The following is a 12,191-nucleotide window of genomic DNA, read 5'->3' as shown; positions in this document are numbered from 1 at the left end:
AGCATATAGTTGGAATTTTTTCCTTATCCAATATGATACACTCTTCAAAAAAAAAAAAAACCTGGTGAATTTAATCCACTTACATTTTTGCAATTACACATACATTTGGAATAATTTCTATTGTTTACTTTTAGTTTTTTTCTTCTTCTTTGAAGATTTGGATGACTCCACTTTCTCCTACAGGTTTAAAAGCTTAGATTATAGTGTTCTTCTAGTGGTTACTATTCAGTTTTTAAAAAGCATTTTTTGAGGTATAATTAACACATGACAAACTGCACATATTTAAATTGTACAGTTTGGTAAGTTTTGACACACACACACACACACACACACACACACACACACACACACCTGTGAAACCACTACCACAGTCAAGATGTTGAAATATCAGCTCAAAAAACTTCCTCATGCTCCTTGATAATCCCTGCCTCTCACCGGTCACGTCCTCATCCTCCCCTACCTCCCCCCTCCTCGCCTGATCCCTAGACAACTACAGGTCTGCTTTTGGTCTCTATAGATTAGTTTGTATTTTCTTCAGTTTTCTACACATGGAATTGTATATTATGTCCTCTTTTGTGTCTGCCTTCTCTCAGAACAATAATTTTGAGGTTTATATAGTTTTTGAGTATATTTATTCTTTTTTTTTTTTTTTAACCCAGTTGTATTTGATTGTATGAATATATCACAGGTTTTGTTTTTGCTTTTGTTTTTGTTTTTTTAATCCATTTACCCATCGATAGGCATTTGGGTCGTTTCTGGGTTTTGGATATTACAAATAAAGCTGACATGGACATTTGTGTACAAGTTGTCACACAGACGTGTACTTTTATTTCTGTAAGTATGAGTGGGGTGATTGAGTATAGGGTAATTGTGTGTTTAAATTTATAAGAAATCATCAGCATCCAGAGTGGTTGTACCAGTAGTGTATCACAGTGCCAGAAACTCCACCTCCTTGCCAACACTCGATATAGTCAGTCTTTTTAATTTTAGCCATTCTATTCTATATAGTGGTATTTGTGATTTGAACTGACTAATTATGTTGAATTGAGTATCTCTTCCAGTGCTTATTTACCATGGTTGTATCTTCTGTGGTGAAGTGTTTATTCACATATTTTGCCCTTTGTCTATTGGGTTGCTTATTTTTTTGTTGTTGTTATTGTGTTTGAGTTCTTTATAAATTCTGGATACAATTCCTTATCAGATATGCAATTTGCAACTATTTTCTCTCAGTCTGTGTCTTGTCTTTTATTTTTTAATAGTGTCTTCTGAGGACAGAAGTCCTTCATATTGATATAGCCAAATTGGTTAAAATTTTCTTCTCATGGATGTAATTTTGGCATTTGGCTCTGCCCCTGTGGACTACTTTTCATTTTTTCAAGCATAGTAACTTTACAGTTGAAGTGTCTTATAGATTTTATCTGAATACTTCTGAATATTCATAGTACAGGTGTTATGTAGTACTTCTATTCAGTTTGCTGCTACAACTGAGAGTGTGGTGACTAATAAATGTATGTTTGAAAATTTTATTAGTTTATAATTAACAGGAATTTCAACTCTGCCTTCTTCTTGGTCCAGTGGAATCTTTGTAACCTATGGTCTATCATTTCTATTTGCAAAACAAAACAAAACAAAACTAGTTTTATGTTACTTATAATGTTTCTGTTAAAGTAAGTAAAGATAATTTGGGTCAATGAATAAAAATTCAAAAGCACAATTTTTGGGGTAACTAATCACCTGTGTAATTAGTGCTTTAATTAGTGATTCAATTAATAATACGATTAGGGTGTAAGTAAACTGAATTTGATTTGCAGGAGCTATCCAGACACTTAAAACATGTCTATTATTTTAATAGCCATTTTCTATTTGCATGTTTAATATCTGATTTCTTTTTTTTTTTCTTTTATTTTTAGATCACAAAATTTGTCCAGGATAGACATAGAGCTAGAAGAAACAGACTTCGTAAAGATCAACTTAAGAAACTCCCCGTGCATAAATTCAAGAAAGGTAAGTGGATATTTTTATTTTCTAAATAATCACCGTTAGTTTATTTAAGAATACATTCTGACCTTACTCTAGAACTACCTTCTGTGTCTTTGCCATACCCTGTGCCTAATACTCTGTTAACAGTGAGCGGATGTGGGAGGTGGTCTTTTGCTGTGGGGTACTCTGGTGAAGGCAAGACGGGGGCAAACGGTCTGCAGAGAATTTATGAACAGTAGTGAAACTTGACCAGAATGCTTCTTCTGGTCATCATGTGCCGGCAGTTCTGAACCTAAGTGGATAAACTACTTCTGTGCATTAGGATGGTCTACTCTCCTTGACACTGGGTCCACTCTCTCTCCTACCATATACCACCCACTGTATTAACATTGCATTAACTAAACACATAGTTAATACTGTTGGTTTAACTAAACACGCATGTAGCTATTATATGTCAATGTATTTTAAATATATTGTTTGATTTGATTTTCATATTCCTGTGAACTGGGTACTTTAATGGGCACTATGGTTGAGGAAACAGAGTGTCAGAGAGGCAAAAAACTTTAATGCCACACAACCAGTACTGACAGAGCTGGGGAGGGGTGTGTGTCTAATAATCTAGCCAATGTAATTTCTACTGCTTATGCTTTAGTGAGCTTTTAGTGCAGGTACATGCTTGTTAAATCCTTTTGGCTAGTAGTCCCCAGACTCTTCAATTCTATATACCAGTAAAAGTGTTCTGTTTTTTAATTCAGCAGAGAAAATGCATAGAGAGGAGAAACGGTGAAGGCATTAAAATTTAGTTCTGCCAAAATTTTATTTTCCAAGTAATAAAATGTTTTTAAGACCTTCCATGTATAATAACCATTATTTTATGAAAAATATAAAATTTAATTAAAAAAGGAAAAACCACATGTTAAGAGGAATAAAAAGAGACATTTATAAAAATGTACTGCACTGTCATCATTCAGTGTGGATTAAAGTAGAAGTTATTCATAGGCCAGAAGTAGTTTGAGGACTGGCTTTGGGGATCACTTTTTTTAAGCTCCATTTTGTGCTTATTCGTGTGTTTCCTAAACCCAGAAAAAAAGTTTAAAAAGTTGATACTGTCCTGGGCATGCATAGTTTGTTTTTCATCAGAATAAGAGGAGTATAGGATTTTAAGCAGAGGAAAGGTAATATGTCAGTTAAATATTAAAAGGGTCTTTCTGCTGCTGTGTTAAGAACAGGGTATAGAGGGATAAGGGTTATATGCAAGAGACCAGATAAAAGGCGATTACAGTAATCCAGGTGAGATATGAATGTGGGTTGGATTAAGTGGTAGCAGTGGAAGAGGTGAAGAAATCTTAAATTCTGGATATATCTGGAAGGTGGAATACACTGGATTTATTAGTAGACTAGATGTGGGGAGAAAAACCATGGATGATGCCAGATTTTTGGTGTCAGCAACAGGAAGAATGGCATTGCCTTAAACAGAAATAAGGATGGTTAATGAATGGTGGAGCAAGTTCTGAGTGAAAATTGAGGAAATTCGTTTTGGATATATGGAATTTCGGATGTCTAGTAGATGTTATAAATGAGTCTGGAGTTTGAGAGGGATCTGAACTGTAAGTATTGTATACAGATGTATTTAAATCATGAGTCTGGGTGACAGTATTAAGAGAATAAGTATAGGTGGACAGAAGAATACCAAAGACATACTGGGGCATTCCAACATTAAGAAAGAAGAGGAATAGGCAGTAGAGACAGAACAGGAGTGAACAGTTATGTCAGGGGGACATCAGAAGAGAGTGGTTTACTGGAAACTGAAGAGATGCATGTCTATCAAAGAGCAAGGAGTGATAACCTGTGTCAAATATTCCTGATAGGTAAGTAAGATGAGAGCCGACAGCTGACCTTTAGAAATTATTGATTATCTTTGGTGAGCAGTTTTGACAGGCCAAAAAACCGTTTGTGATGGGTTTAAGAGAGAATGGAAGGAAAAAGATCAGAGACAGTAACTACAGACAATTTTTTCAAGAAATTTAACTACAAACAGAAGCAAGGAAATGGGGTAGCAGCTAGCTGGCGGAGAAGTCAGGTTAAGAAATAGCGGGGCGCCTGGGTGGCGCAGTCGGTTAAGCGTCCGACTTCAGCCAGGTCATGATCTCGCGGTCCGTGAGTTCGAGCCCCGCGTCAGGCTCTGGGCTGATGGCTCAGAGCCTGGAGCCTGTTTCCGATTCTGTGTCTCCCTCTCTCTCTGCCCCTCCCCCGTTCATGCTCTGTCTCTCTCTGTCCCAAAAATAAATAAACGTTGAAAAAAAAAATTAAAAAAAAAAAAAAAAAAAAAAAGAAATAGCACATTTGGGGCGCCTGGGTGGCTCAGTCGGTTGAGCGTCTGACTTCGGCTCAGGTCATGATCTCGCGGTCTGTGAGTTCAAGCCCCGCATCAGGCTCTGTGCTGACAGCTCAGAGCCTGGAGCCTGTTTCAGATTCTGTGTCTCCCTCTCTCTCTGCCCGTGCCCTGCTCATGCTCTGTCTCTCTCTGTCTCAAAAATAAATAAACGTTAAAAAAAAAAAAAAAAAAAGAGCACATTTGCTGAAGGAAATTGATGATAACAGGTGACAGATGGGAGAACTGCTGTAATACCGTCTTTGAGAAGGCAAGGAGGAATGGGCTCTCGTGCACAAGTAGGTGGACTGGCCTTATATGTTAACATGGAGAGTTGAGCTAAGGGAAGGTAGAAATATGTGGGTGCAAAATCCTGGGACATGGGTATGTATGGTGGTAAGTCTGGAAGTTTTCTTCCATTTTCAGTCATCGACTGTAAATGATGATGGGAGAGGAGTTACCGGAGGTTTAAAGCAGAAAGGTATGAAATATTCTGGGAGAGTAAGTGGGCAGATGGACCAGGGCAATGAACTATGATTGCCTGGCAGCCTGAACCTCCCTTTAAGGTTTATTCTTATGAACCAGTCAACATAATGGTGTTTTTCTCATTTATTTATTTTGAGAGAGAGAGTGCAAGTGGCGGAAGGGCCAAGAGATGGGGAGAATCTCAAGCAGGCTCTGCACTGTCAGCACAGAGCTCCACATGGGGCTCGAACTCATGAAACCATGACCTGAGACAAAATCAAGAGTCGGACTCTTAACCAACAGAACCACCCAGGCACCCCTGGAGTGGTGTTTATCCTTACCATCCTGTTTTTTGTGTTTTTTTTTTTTTTAGTGTGAAGTATAACACGCAAGAAATAGAACATAATTAGCACCTCAGAAACGACTGTGTACCCTTCTAGATTATAATCCTTTCCTTCTCATTGGAAGATCATCCATTACGATAATCATTTCGTTTCTTTGTATTAAGTTTTACCACCTATGTATTCATTCCAAAACAATATGATTGAATTTTTCCTGTTTTTGAATTGCATTTTTTTTAAGTTTTTATTTTAATCACTTGGTGCTCATCACAACAAGTGCACTTCTTACTTCTTAATCCCCATCACCTCATCCCCTCCTCTGGTAACCATCAGTCTGTTCTCTATGGTTAAGAGTCTGTTGCTTGGTTTGTCTTTCTGTCTCTCTCCCTGCCTCTCTCTCTCTCTCTCTCTCTCTCTCTGCCTCTCTCTCTCTGTTTCATAAATTCCACACGTGTGAAATCATATGGTATTTATATGTTATTTGTTTTTCTCTGGCCGATCATATGGTATTCGTCTTTCCTGGCTAACTTATATTGCTTAGCATTATACTCCATCCATGTCATTGCAAATGGCAAGGTTTCATTCTCTTTTATGGTTGAATAGTGTTCAGTTGTATGTACATGCCACCTCTTCTTTATCCATTCATCAGTTGATACATGAGCTGCTTCCATATCTTGGCTATTGTAAATAATGCTGCTGTAAACACAGGGTGCATGTATCCCTTTGAATTAGTGTTTTTGTACTCTTTGGAGAAATACCCAGTAGTGTCATTGCTGGATCATGTCATAGTTCTATTTTTAACTTTTTGAGGAACGTCCGCAGTATTGTCCAGAGTGACTGCACCAGTTTACATTCCCACCAACAGTGTAAGAGTGTTCCTTTTTCTCCACATCCTCATCAACACCTGTTGTTTCTTGTGTTTTTGATTTTAGCTATTCTGACAGGTGTGACGTGTTATCTCCTTGTTGTTTTGATTTGCATTTCTCTAATGTTGAGTGATGATGAGCATCTGTTCATGTGTCTGTTGGCCATCTGTGTGTCTTTTTTAGAAAAATGCCTGTTCATGTCTCCTGCCCATTTTTAAACATTTTTTTTAAATGTTTGTTTATTTTTGAGAGAGAGAGAGAGAGAGAGAGAGAACGAGTTGGGGAGGGGCAGAGGGAAAAGGAAACAGAATCCAAAGCAGCTCCAGGCTTTGAGCTGTCAGCACAGACCCTGATGTGGGGCTCGTATTCATGGACTGAGAGATCATGACCTGACCCAAAGTCTGATGCTTAACTGACTGAGCCACTCAGGTGCCCCTGCCCATTTTTAACTGGATTATTTGTTTTTTTGGACGTTGAGGATTTGTTGTTGTTGTTGTTTGTTTTTGCAGGAATTGAGTTTTATAAGTTCTTTATATATTTTGGGTATTAACCCTTTATCAGGGTTAATTTGCAAATATTTTCTTCCATTCACTAGGTTGCCTTTTAGTTTTGTTGTTTCCTTTGCTGTTGTGCAGAAGCTTTTTCATTTTGATGTAGCCCCAACAGTTTATTTTTGCTTTTGTTTCCCTTGCCTCAGGAGACCTATCTAGAAAAACGTTTCTATAGCCGATGTCAGAGAAATTACTGTCTGTGCTCTCTTCTGGGATTTTTATGGTTTCAGGTCTTACATTTAGGTCCTTAATCCATTTTGAGTTTATTTTTGTATATGGTGTAAGAAAGTGGTCCACTTTCATTCTTTTGCATATAGCTGTCCAGTTTTTCCACCACAATTTGTTGAAGAGACTGTCTTTTTCTCATTGCATAGTTTTGCTTTCTTTGTCAAAGATTAATTGACCATATAACCATGGTTTTATTTCTGGGTTTCTTTCTATTCCAGTCTGTTGATCTGTGTGTCTATTTCTGTGCCAGTACTGCACTGTTTTGATTACTACAGCTTTGTATTATATCTTGAAATTTGGGATTGTGATATCTCCATGTTTGTTCTTCTTTTTCAAGACTGCTTGGCTATTTGGGGTCTTTTGTGGTTCCATAACAATTTTAGGATTGTTCAAGTTCTGTGAAAAGTGCTGTTGGTATTTTGATAGGGATTGCATTAAATCTGTAGATTGCTTTGGGTAGTATGGACATTTTAACGATATTTGTTCTTCCAATCCATAAGCATAGAATATCTTTCCGTTGCTTTGTGCCATCGTCTATTTCTTTCATAAGCTTTTTATAGTTTTCAGAGTATAGTCTTTCGCCTCCTTGGTTAAGTTTATTCCCAGGTATTTTATTTTTGGTGCAATTGTAAAAGGGATTATATTTTTAATTTCTCTTTCTGCTGCTTCATTATTAGTGTATAGAAATGCAACAGATTTCTGTATAGTGATTTTGTATATTGCAAACTTACTGAATTCATTTATCAATTCTAGATTTTGCTGGCGTCCTCAAGGCTTTCTGTATAATAGGATCTTGTCATCTGAAAATAGTGAAAGTTTTACTTCTTCTTTACCAATTTGAATGCCTTTTAGTTCTTTTTGTTGTCTGATTGCTATGGCTAGGACTTCTAGTACTATGCTATATAGAAGTGGTGAGAATGGACATCCTTGTTCTGTTCTTGACCAAGTATGATGTTAGCTGTTGGTTTTTCATATATGGCCTTTATTATGTTGATGTATGTTCCCTTTAAACCTACTTTATTGAGGGTTTTTATCATGAATGAATGTTGTATTTTGCCAAATGTTTTTTCTGTACCTACTGAAATGATTTTATGGTTTTTATCCTTTTATTGATGTTATATATCAAGTTGATTGGTTTGTGAATATTAAACCAGCCTCACATCCCAGGAGTAAATCCCACTTGATCTTGGTGATTTTTTTTTAAGTGTATAGTTGGATTTGGTTTGCTAATATTTTTGTTGAGGATTTTTACATCTATGTGCATCAGAAATACTGGCCTGTAGCTTTCTATTTTGTGGTGTCTTAATCTGGTTTTGGTATCAGGGTAATGCTGGCCTCATAGAATGAATTTGGAAGCCTTTCTTCCTCTTCTATTTTTTAGAATAGTTTGAGAAGAATAGGTATTAACTCTCCTGTAAAATGTTTGATAGTATTTACTTGTGAAACCATCTGGTCCTGGACTTTTGCTTGTTGGGAGTTTTTTGATGAGTGATTCAATTGCATTGCTCGCAATCACTCTGTTCAAATTTTCTATTTCTTCCTAATTCAGTTTTGGAAGGTTGTATGTCTAGGAATTTATCCATTTCTTCCAGGTTGTCCAATTTTCAGGCAGTTTTTCATAATATTCTCTCATAATCCTTTGGATTTCTGTAGTATCAGTTGTTATTTCTCCTCTATCATTTCTGATTTTGTGTCAGTTATCTCTCTCTCATGAGTCTGGCTAAACGGGTATCAATTTTGTTAATCTTTTCGAAGAACCAGCTCCTGGTTTCATTGATCTGTTCTATTGGTTTTTTTAGTTTCTATTTTATTTCTGCTCTAATCTTTATTATTTCTTTCCTTTGTTCTTTTTCTAGCTCCTTTAGGTGTAAGGTTAGGTTATTTGAGATGTTTGCATGCTTCTTGAGTTAGGCCTATATTGCTATAAACTTACTCTTATAAAAGCTTTGCTGTATCCCAAAGATTTTGGAACACTGTGTTTTCATTTTCATTTGTTGCTATGTATTTTTTTTTTTTTAATTTCCTCTTTGATTCTTGGTTGACCCATCCATTGTTTAGTTAAATGTTATTTATCTTCCATGTATTGGTGCTCTTTCCAGATTATTTTCTTGTGGTTACTTTCTAGTTTTACACTGCTGTGGTCAGAAAAGATGCAAGGTATGACTTCAGTCTTTTTTAATTTGTTGAAATTTGGTTTTTGGCCTAATATGTGATCTCTTCTGGAGAATTTTCCATATGCACTTGAAAAGAATGTGTATTCTGATGTTTTAGGATGGATTTTCTGAATATACCTGTTAGATACATCTGGTCCAATATATCATTCAGAGCCACTGTTTCCTTATTTATTTTCTGTTTGGATGATCTATTCATTCATGTAAGTGAGGTGTAAAGTCACCTACTATTATGGTATTACAATCGATTAGTTCCTTCATGTTTGTTACTGGCTGCTTTATGTATTTGGGTGCTTCCATGTTGGATGCATAACTATTTACAATTGGTTGTATCTTCTTGTCGGATTGTACTCTTTATATACAGTGACTTTGTCTCTTATTACAGTCTTTGTTTTAAAATTTATTTTGTCTACCTTGGCTTTTTTTTCACTTCCATTTGCATTTTAAATGCTTTTCCATCCTTTCACTTTCAAGTTGCATGTGTCTTTAGGTCTGAAGTCTCTTGTATGCAACATGTGGATGGGTCTTGTTTTTTTTTTTTTTTTTAAGATTTATTATTTTTTTAATTTTATTTTTTATTTTTTAAAATTTACATCCAAATTAGTTAGCATGCAGTGCAACAATGATTTCAGGAGTAGATTCCTTAGTGCCCTTTACCCATTTACCCCATCCCCCCTCCCACAACCCCTCCCGTAACCCTCAGTTTGCTTTCCATATTTATGAGTCTCTTCTGTTTTGTCCCCCTCCCTGTTTTTATATTATTTTTGCTTCCCTTCCCTTATGTTCATCTGTTTTGTCTCTTAAAGTCCTCATATGAGTGAAGTCATATGATTTTGTCTTTCTCTAATTTCGGTTAGCATAATACCCTCCATTTCCATCCACGTACTTGCAAATGGCAAGATTTCATTCTTTTTGATTGCCAAGTAATATTCCATTGTGTGTGTGTGCATGTGTACGTGTATGTGTGTATATATATATTCTATATATATTCTATACACACACACACACACACACACACACACACGCACACACACACATACCACATCTTCTTTCTCCATTCATCCATTGATGGACATTTGGGCTCTTTCCATACTTTGGCTATTGTTGATAGTGCTGCTATAAACATGGGGGTGCACGTGTCCCTTCAAAACAGTACACCTGTATCCTGTGGATAAATGCCTAGTAGTGCAATTGCTGGGTCGTAGGGTAGTTCTAGTTTTAGTTTTTTGAGAAACCTCCATACTGTTTTCCAGAGTGGCCGCAACAGCTTGCATTCCCAGGGTCTTGCTTTTTATCCATTCCGTCACCCTGTGTCTTTTGATTGGAGCATTTAGTCTATTTACATTCAAAGTAATTATTGATAGGTATGTACATATTGCCATTTAGTTAACTGTTTTATGATTGTTTTTATAGTTCTTCTCTGTTCCTTGTTCTCGTCTCTCATGGTTTGCTGGTCTTCTTTAGTTATATACTTGGATTCCTTTCTTTATTTTTTGCATATCTGTTCCTGGTTTTGATTTGTCATTCCCATTAGGTTTGTATATAACATCTTTTGCATATTAAGTTGATGGTTGCTTAAATTTGAGCCCATTCTTTACTCCTCCTTTCACCTTTTAGTTACGTGTGTCAAACTTTATATCCTTTTATTTTATGAATCTCTTGACTAATTTTATAGATATACTTAATTTTATTGCTTTTATGTTTCCTACTTTTTTTACTCCTCCTTATGGACTTTCCTTTCCACTCAAAGAGTCCCCTTTAACTTTTCTTGTAGGGCTAGTTTAGTGGTGATGAATTCCTTTAACTTCTGTTTATCTGAGAAACTCTTTATCTCTCCTTCTATTCTGAATAATAGCTTTGCTATATAGAGTATATACAGCTTTGCTGTATAGAGTATTCTTGGCTGCAGGTTTTTGTTTTTGTTTTTGTTTTTGTTTTTTTCCAGGACTTTGAATATATCATGCCACTCCCTTCTGGCCTACAAAGTTTCTGCTGAAATATCAGTTGATAGGCTTATTGAGTTTCCCTTGTATGTAATTGTTTTCTCTTGCTGCTTTTAAAATTCTCTTTATCACTACTTTTTGCCATTTTTTTTAATTTTTATTTATTTTTGAGAGAGAGACAGTGTGTGAGCAGGGGAGGGGCAGAAAGAGAGGGAGACACAGAATCTGAAGCAGGCTCCAGGCTCCGAGCTGTCAGCACAGAGCCTGACACGGGGCTCGAACTCACAAACCAGAAGATCATGACCTGAGCTAAAGTTGGACACTTAACCAATTGAGCCACTCAGATGCTCCTGCCATTTTTTAATTACTGTGTGTCTTGGTGTGGACCACCTTAGGTTGATTTTATAGGGGGGTTCTTTGATTCTTGGATCTGGATTTCTGTTTCCTTCCCCATATTGGGAAAGTTTTCAGCTATTATTTCTTCAAATAGGTTTTCTTCCCCCTTTTCTCTCTTTTTTCCTGTAGGATCCCTATAATGCAGATGTTATTACACTTGATGGTGTCACTGAGTTCGCTAAGTCTGTTTTCAGTTTTTGTTATTATTTTGTGTCTCTCCTCTTCAGCCTGATCACTTTCCATTACTCTGTCCTCCAGGTCACTGATCCATTCTTCTGCTTCCTCTAGTCTACTGTTTATTCCTTGTAGTATATTTTTAATTTCAGTTATTGAATTCTTCACCTTTGGTTGGTTCTTTTTAAATTTTTTCTATATCTTTGTTAAGCATCTCACTGAGGTCCTTCACTTTTTTCTCAAGTCCAGTGAGTATCATTATGACCATTACTTTAAGTTCTTTATCAGGCATATTAGTTATCTCTTTTGGTTAGGTCTCTTGCTATGACTTTGTCCTGTTCTTTCATTTGAGACACATTCCTATGCCTCTTCACTTTGTTTAACTGTGTCTGTTCCTGTGTGTTAGGAAAGTCAGCTGTCTCCTGCTCTTGAAAGTAGTGGCTGTATGAAGAAGAGGTCCTGTAATGTCCTGCAGTGCAGTGTCCCCTGTTCATCAGAACTTGGTGCTTCAGGGGTGTCTCCTATGTGTGTTGTGTTTGCCCTACTATTGTGGCTGAGTTGCTTTTACTTTCAGGCCCAACATCTGCAATGGCTCTCTTTGTCCATTGTGGGCATGGTTTGGTGCCTATGTTGTTAGTGGGACAGTCTGAGGCCACCTTGGGCTTGAGTTGAGTCAGACCAGGCATTTTCTAGAGCTGTAATAGC

General features: G+C 36.7%; 2 protein-coding genes across 10 annotated transcripts in view; one reads left to right on the top strand and one right to left on the bottom strand.

Moving 5' to 3' along the window:
* Window positions 1-12,191, bottom strand: part of PFN2 (profilin 2) — a 103,290-nt gene that overhangs the window by 49,869 nt on the left and 41,230 nt on the right. The window lies entirely within an intron of this gene.
* RNF13 (ring finger protein 13) overlaps window positions 1-12,191 on the top strand; it is a 165,179-nt gene that overhangs the window by 121,013 nt on the left and 31,975 nt on the right. For all 6 annotated transcript variants that reach the window (XM_045503296.1, XM_045503293.1, XM_045503294.1 and 3 more), the window contains one exon: window positions 1,911-2,004. In XM_045503296.1, the coding sequence (XP_045359252.1) occupies window positions 1,911-2,004 (94 nt within the window). The remainder of the gene's footprint in view (window positions 1-1,910; window positions 2,005-12,191) is intronic.

Source organism: Leopardus geoffroyi, chromosome C2, assembly GCF_018350155.1.
Source record: "Leopardus geoffroyi isolate Oge1 chromosome C2, O.geoffroyi_Oge1_pat1.0, whole genome shotgun sequence".
Lineage (NCBI taxonomy): Eukaryota > Metazoa > Chordata > Mammalia > Carnivora > Felidae > Leopardus > Leopardus geoffroyi.
This window is presented reverse-complemented; position numbering and strand designations above follow the sequence as displayed.